The sequence below is a fragment of the Montipora capricornis genome, chromosome 10 (assembly GCF_036669925.1).
Source record: "Montipora capricornis isolate CH-2021 chromosome 10, ASM3666992v2, whole genome shotgun sequence".
Taxonomy (NCBI): Eukaryota; Metazoa; Cnidaria; class Anthozoa; order Scleractinia; family Acroporidae; genus Montipora; species Montipora capricornis.
Genome location: NC_090892.1, coordinates 44,856,425 through 44,863,763, shown reverse-complemented (window position 1 = coordinate 44,863,763; position 7,339 = coordinate 44,856,425). Strand labels below are relative to the sequence as shown.

Genomic DNA, 7,339 nt, shown 5'->3' with positions numbered 1-7,339 from the left:
GATAGAATTTGAACGAAGACGAGCCAGAAAATGACTATTGGGATCTCTCGCTAAGGTTTTTACAGTGTATCTTTTGTGCGAAATATCACATTCAGACGCATGCGTATTGGGAACAAGCAAGTTGTCGGTGTTTTTTCTGGCTGCACCTATTTGCTTCGGACTAGCACATTTTAGAATTGGTTACTCATTGGTCTTTGCTTTGCTCTGGACCACTCCAAACCCTTGAAAGAATGAAAAGACTTTTAGAGAGGAACTCACAGTCTTAGTTATTTTATACTGTGTCTGCTTCTCGTGATGCCTGTGATCCGTGGAGCGGCTCCCTCCAGAGGCAAACTTTGAGTTCTGCCGAGGAGCAGTTCATTCTTTCTCTTTTTTTCGTCTTCCTCTTCCCATTTCTTTTTCATTAGTTCATGTTTTTGCTTGGCTTCCTGTTCCATTTTTTCCTCTATTTGCAAAGCGCCCCATTCCTTTTGCATCAGCCACTTGTCGTATTTTGCTTTCGACATTCTTCTCCGCTGGTGTTTTTTGTCTTCCTCTATTTTTTGGTTTTCCTCCAAGCCCTTTTCCCTTTCTTTCTCGCTTTCTATCTCTCTTCGCTTGTCCTCTAACCACTCGTCAAATGTTTTTCCCTTCTGCAACTTTGCGCCGTGGTTTTCGTTGGTTTTTGCGTTTTCCTGGGCTTTTGCAAAGAGTTTCTGTAGGTGATCAAGTTCTTTTTCGGACAGCCATTGTTGGTAGGACTTCCTCTTTGAATTCAGAACAGACTGGGAATTATTTTCAGCCGGATTTCTTAGTTGCACGGATTCTCTTCTGACAGAAATCCATGCGTTCCATGGGCGATCCATTCTTTCCTCTTTATCCATGTCCTTCTTCCCCCGCAAAGATTCCAAAAGGTTTAACTCACAAATTGATCTGCGATAGAAAAAGAAAAACACGAAATTGAATCGATAAACTATATGATTTGCTTGCAGCGTAGAGATTGCTGTTAAAATATTATGGTAAGCAACATTCCAGTTGCTAACGGTATCGCCAGAAGCTCTATGTCATGTTTTTTTTTGTAAGTGTTTCCCGCAAAGATATCTGTTTGAGACAACTACACTGCAAATACAGCCTGCTAGTTGCTAACTTCTATTAAAGCAATCAAATTGAACATCAGCGAACCGTCCTGCTGATATAGACCTTGTTCGTGCACTCACAGTTAACTGAAATGACCATGCGATGAAGCCTTATGCAGGGGAAATAACTTGCATGGATCTGAAACACCTCCATCGCATTCCACAAACTGATTCAAGCAAGCGGACTGATATTTCTCAGGCAATGCGAACCTTTCGGAAAATGCCTAGAGCCGTCATGCAATTGATTAAAGTCATTTTCATCGCCGGTGGTTTGCTTAAAGATTTCATCTTTTATGAACCATACAGAGCCCTACTTCAGTCCTTCTTTGGTTTTTTTATTATTCGTGTATTGCTGGAGCAGGGAGACTGCAAAGAGTTGGCTATATTTCACTGTCAAGCTCGCAGTTTTATGTTTGGCTGTGTATTGGAGAAATTGAGCATCGCATTTACAGGAAATGTCAGCATGCAATTTGCGTCCTGCCCAAAATTGAAGAAGTTTATTTGATTTGGCTCATTTTTTTGCCTGTTATCTAAAGATATCAAGTAACTTCTCAAACGAGAGACAACTTGGAACAAGAGAATATAGTATTCATGTTTTTGTGGCGGCAGATTGTCGTTTCACATTGATGGAATGCTAAATCCAAATCTTCATTTGTCCTGGGACATTAGCAAAATAGATTTTAGAGAGATTACAGATAGATAATCTCTCCTGGCATTTTAACTAACCATAATCGTGCATGTTATAACACGAGAGTTAGGGGCATGCATTGCCCTTTTAAAGCGCTATATAATTTGCTTTCCAGCAGGCAGATCGAAAATAGTAATGCTCTTTTCTATTGAGTGTTGCAAAACAAATACCAGAGTAATTACTTCGACCAATCACAGCAGGTGCAAACAGCGCCATCAATCCACATTCATAGCAATTCCGTATAACTTCTTCAAAGCGCGGGAAAAATCGCACGTTCAAGTCGCTATTGGTTTTATTTTTTTTCTTTTCATTGGGACCTCTTGTCCCACTCTGTTTGGCTGGAAAGCAGACTCTTGTGTTTGGGTTTCGCGCTGCTCTCTCAGGGTGAAGTTGTTTAAAACGGTGTTCTTTTATCCAACTAAAAAGTAATAGTTTGTGTAAAAAAACCGTGTTCTTTGATCAGTAAAAATTATCATAAATAGCATATAAATATCATAGTCTTTTTGATGGCCAGGCTGCTCTGCTGGGAATTGTATTTCCGAGCTTCTAGAGCAAACCCCCTCTTGGGGAAATGCGCCTTGGGGTCCCTTTTCTTAACACAGCTGCCAATAGACCAATTTCGATGTATTAAAATTCAGTCCTAAACAAAAGGCATCACCTCGAGGCTCTAGGGAATAAGTATAAGGATTTGTATGAGTTTATTCCCCATAGCCTCGAGATGATGCCTTTTGTGTAGGACTGAATACTCACAATTACATCACCTAATGTGCCAACCAGGGATCTATTGACTGTCGAAACAAAGGATTCCTTTGTTGTGTGGTTGGCAAAATTACAAAAGCAAAAGAATTGTTATAAACAGTGAAGTCTGCTATTGTCCCATTGCCAGCCACTTATGATGAGAGACTTGAAACCCCTGCCGATTAGGGAGCTCAAGCACGCGCGTTTTTGAGACGCGGACGGCAACCGGAAGTGAGCTGTTTTCCCCTTTAACTTGTCTTCACACAACCACATTTCATTGCCAAGTTTCTTTTCTCCATTAGAGATAATTAGTACAAAAATCTGGGAGACATCACTGCCCTGGCTCGCGAAATGTTCTCTTCCGGTTGCCGTCCGCGTCTCAAAAATGCACGGGCTTAAGCTCCCTAATATTATGACTGCCGTGACGCTGTTTGGAGACGATGGATTGTAACAGTCCCCCTCTTTGCTGGCTACTTGCATTTGCCATCGAGTTTTGATGGTTTCATTTGATTATTTATTCAATTATTATCATGATTATCCGAAGCGATTAGTTTAGTTTCTGTTTCAGGAAACTTATTTCCAACCCCTTTCGAGATTTTCTCTCACCCTTGTTCCTCAATCTCCTCTACTTGTATGGAGTTTTTCCTTGTTCTGATTGTTGGCTGCTGGTGCTGATGATTAAAGCTGAATGAAGTGGTCGGTACACTTCGTCTTCTCAGTTTCAATCTATTGCCTTTGGTCTCATCGGTTTTCTTGAACATGGCTGGTGTACTTGTTGTATCGCTTTCACTGAAATTTCTGTCAATCAATCATTCAATCAATCAATCAATCAATCAATCAACCAACCAACCAACAAGTCGGTCACACGATTAATAAGAGCGTTTAGAATCCCTAACGTAGCTTTTTGCCATTAAGTTAGGCTACAAATTGTTTACAATACAATACAATACAATACAATACAATACAATACAATAACTTTATTTCATGAGGAAGACGCAATGACCTATGGTAGTTTTTAAGTCTTTCTAAATGCCCAGTGAGGGTCACAAGGCAGACAAATCCGGACTGCATCGGGAGTCTTCATTTCGTATAAGACGGTGGAAAAGAACTGCAAAAAAAGTCGCTCACCTTGTTCTCTCGGAGGCCAACTCAGCAGACGACACCGAACCTTCGCTACATGTGGAGCCGGAGCGTGATCTTTCAAGAGGTGGATGAAGTGCCGTTGTACTGGTAAGCCCGCGTGAAATTCCGCTGTCATCTATCTTAATGACGGGCAATTTGATCCCCTTGTCTGGCAAACGCCGTCGTCTTGAAGTTCTTACTAATCCCCCTTGTGCAATGGGGGAGATTGACTCGGCGACGACAACCCTTTCCTGGTCGCTTTCATCAGATTCTTCGCCACTGGCCGATGACCAGCTACCCCGTTTAGTGTTCTGTGTCCGAGTTTCCAGCATGGGCCCTGTGTTGGGACACCTGTGAGTTCTCCTGATTGGAATCCGTTCCATGTTCTCTTCACCCTGTGGTAATTGCGAAAACTGTCCGACTTCTTCGATTTGCTTGTGGGAAATATTACATTGTGGACCTGAATTGTCTTTCGCTTCAGCTGCAACAGATGAATTGTTCTCGGTAACAGAAGGCTCGTTATCTTTGTTGCCTTCACATCCATCAGTTGCTTGGCTCTCGTCCTCTCTTTCCCATTCCTCATTTCGGCTTATCAGTTTGAGTATATCCGGCCTCGCAGTTGCTGATTTCTTCCTTCTTTGTGCCATGTTTGCTTGCTTTCTAACAAATGCTCTCCTCAACACTTCAGGTGAGTGACTCTCTTCGCATTCTTCCCCTGCAGACGATGCAGCGAACTCGGCTTCATGAACCTGGTCCTGCCACAGTCTCAGCACATATTTTGCCGATACAGGGGATTCATCTCCCAGCGATTCACTCTTTTTGTGTCCTTCAGTGAGATGCTCAAGCTGACCTTCAATGTTCTCTCTCTTGAGACCCTCGCCAATGTTGCCCTCACGAAGTTGTCCAAAAACTCTCGCACTGGTTGCGTTTCCGGAATGTCTCCTAGTATTTTCAAAATTTTCGCTTTCAGCTTTCTCCTGTGCCATTCTTTGCGAGCTGTTTTCGGCAACATTTTCACTGTCTTCGACTTTATTTCCCCTTGCATTTTCAAGTTCCTCAATATTAGGCCTTTGCGCTATTGATTTTCTCCTCCGTTGTTCCACAATCGACTTCTTCCGAAGTTGCGCCCTCCGGAGAGGTTTCGGAGACGAACAATTCTCGGAAGAGTCTCGATTTGACGACGTCTGACCCTGCTCCTGACCTTTCAGGTTATCTGTGGGTATGGGAGTTTCTTTGTCAAGTATTTCCGTATTTTGTTCCTTCTCTTTTCCTTCGTTCGTGTGTTCTTTAGTTTGTTCTTTCTCACGCTCATTATTATCTTGATTATCGGAACGCATAATCATAAGCTGTTCTAAATTTGGCTTCTCTGTAGTGGAACGCTTCCTCTTTTGGTCAATCAGTCGCAGTTGAGCTCTCCTGTTCGGAGTAAGCCATTGGCTTGATTCACAATCGCTGTTTCCCTTTCGGTCAGCGGCTGTTGTTGACAAGTTGTTGGCTGCACTGTCAGCTTGATCAACTACTGTTTGCTCTCCTGAATAAAACACTTCTTCAATTATTTCTGACTCCGATGAATGCGCATTTTTCTGTGTAAACAAATCTTCATTCCAAATTATCTTAGTACCATCTTTTACGATACTGTGGCTTCCACTGCTGTAGTATCCTGTATCGCTTGCGTGAGCATTACATAGTTCGCTACCACTTGTATTCATCACATTTTCATCGTTCACGTTAACCAACGCGTTGTCACACGTTCTGGCTTCATAATCTTCGACGTTTATTTTGCTAACCGTCGAAAAACTTTGATCACTTTGATTGGTTAAGATTTCTTTTGCCTCGAAATTTGGGCGCATAAGTTCACCTTGTTCGAGAGTTTGGTCTCCGCGATAATGGATCCCATTTTCAGTCGAGGAAGAATCGCATCCATCGTCATTTCTGCTCTCATTATTCGTGCTTTTTTCGCCAGAGTTGTCATTGTGTTTCTCGAGGTTGTCCCAGAAACACTTTGAATCGCCAGACTGATTCGTTTCGCGCCTATGAAGTTCGAGATAAATGTTCAAAAATTTCACCATGTCTCCATCTATTCCGTAAATCCTTTCAGCCATGCCCACCGGCGTCTCCCCTTTTTCATCTGGCGCATCTAACAACGCGTTGCCACCATTCATCAAGATATTCGCCACGCAACTGGTACTGCCTCCATAAACCGCGGCGTGAAGCAAATTTCTCCCACTCAACTTTGTCTTGTTAAGCAGGTTTATCTTTCGACCCGCAAACGCTGAAAACATAAGACTGTGATTTCCTTTAACCGAAGCGATAAAAGCTGCAGTAAAACTCCTCTCTTCTCGCGAAATCTCACTCATTTTAACGTGAATTCTCTTGCGCAGTTGGTTCGTGTCGCCTTTGTAACATGTAGATATAAATTTTTGCCACCATTGCGGCACTGTTAGCTTTAAAGTACAACCCTCGGTGATATTTAGGCTAGAGAGGGTGTCATCGTTACGGAGGTCCCTGTCTTGAAGTTGAATAACGAGTAGATCGGAGGGGATGCCACAGAGAAGTTCGCAGTCACTCTTGACTCTCCGTATCACTGTGTTCTCTCGCATACTCATCTTAATCGTCTCTCCATCAGGTGTCAGTATTTGTATTAGTGGCCGTATGCTTTCCCTTTCATTAGTAGAACTGTTCATGCTAATTTGATTTTTGTTATCTGCCTTCGAGCACACCATTGAACCAGCGGATACTTGCTTTCAATTAACCACAATTGTTTCTTAAGCCGATTCGCGGTGGCTGACTTAACTCGATTTAACTTCGTTAACAGAAGATGTGTCCCTCAGTACGTCTTTGTTGATTTACCCTGTTTTCGATTTGATTGACACTAACCTCGCAAATGAAATCGTTGTTGGACTCCTGATGTAAATCTCATGCTGCACAGTTTCATAACTGTTCACATAACAACCACGCCAGCAATCGTTGAACTTGTCAATGACACACCATCTTCCAACAGCGACTGCAACGTCCAAGTATTGCTTTCGATCAAGCGCTTTTTCGGGGTTAATTTCCGCACGCAAGATGTCGTTTGTTTTTTCAAAAATTAAAGAATAAAGGTTTTTTTTGTCCTCCAACAAAGTTAAATGTCTGCAACTGACACGTGCATTGTGTGGCAGAAGTGTTGTATTTGCAAAAACGAGGCGCCGTAGTACAAAACAAATATCACTTAAAAATAACCTGAACAATTCCACAACCCTTGCCTTAATTTCAGAGATTAGCGAAGTCGTAAGTGTTTTTTTTTTCAAGACGAAATCCTGTTGAAACGACTTCAACTTCCTTGGCCTAATTATTCACGATACTAATTTATTTGATTTAACGCCGCGACACAAGAATAAGCACCAGCAGAACGCACAAACTTAGTAGCGTTTTAATCATTGCTACCTTTTGTTTGGACAAAAAACGGTAATTAGTAACAAGTTAATACGTCTGTGTATGTTTCTCGTGTTTCTCGACGCCTCCTTCGAGTAAACCAAGCCTTAAAGTAAAAAGAAAATCAAGCAAGGTTGAAATCGTTCTTATCAGAACTAAATCTAACTATAACACGCTAAAGATTAGTTCATAGCAAATGAGGCTTGTTACTGTTGTTTGTTTCTGCTTTCTTAGAACAAGTATGCGTTGTATTTTGATAAAC

General features: G+C 42.0%; 1 protein-coding gene across 1 annotated transcript in view; it reads right to left on the bottom strand.

The window, feature by feature from the left end:
• The window catches only part of LOC138021439 (trichohyalin-like), a 7,327-nt gene extending 813 nt beyond the window's left edge, over window positions 1–6,514 (bottom strand). The window contains exons 1-3 of the mRNA XM_068868320.1: window positions 3,670–6,514; window positions 3,148–3,339; window positions 1–912 (exon numbers count right to left, since the gene is read on the bottom strand). The exon at window positions 1–912 is cut by the window's left edge and continues 813 nt beyond it. Of these exons, the coding sequence (XP_068724421.1) occupies window positions 267–912; window positions 3,148–3,339; window positions 3,670–6,386 (3,555 nt within the window). The 5' untranslated portion in view covers window positions 6,387–6,514 and the 3' untranslated portion in view covers window positions 1–266. The remainder of the gene's footprint in view (window positions 913–3,147; window positions 3,340–3,669) is intronic.
• Between the last annotated feature and the right edge of the window lie 825 nt (window positions 6,515–7,339).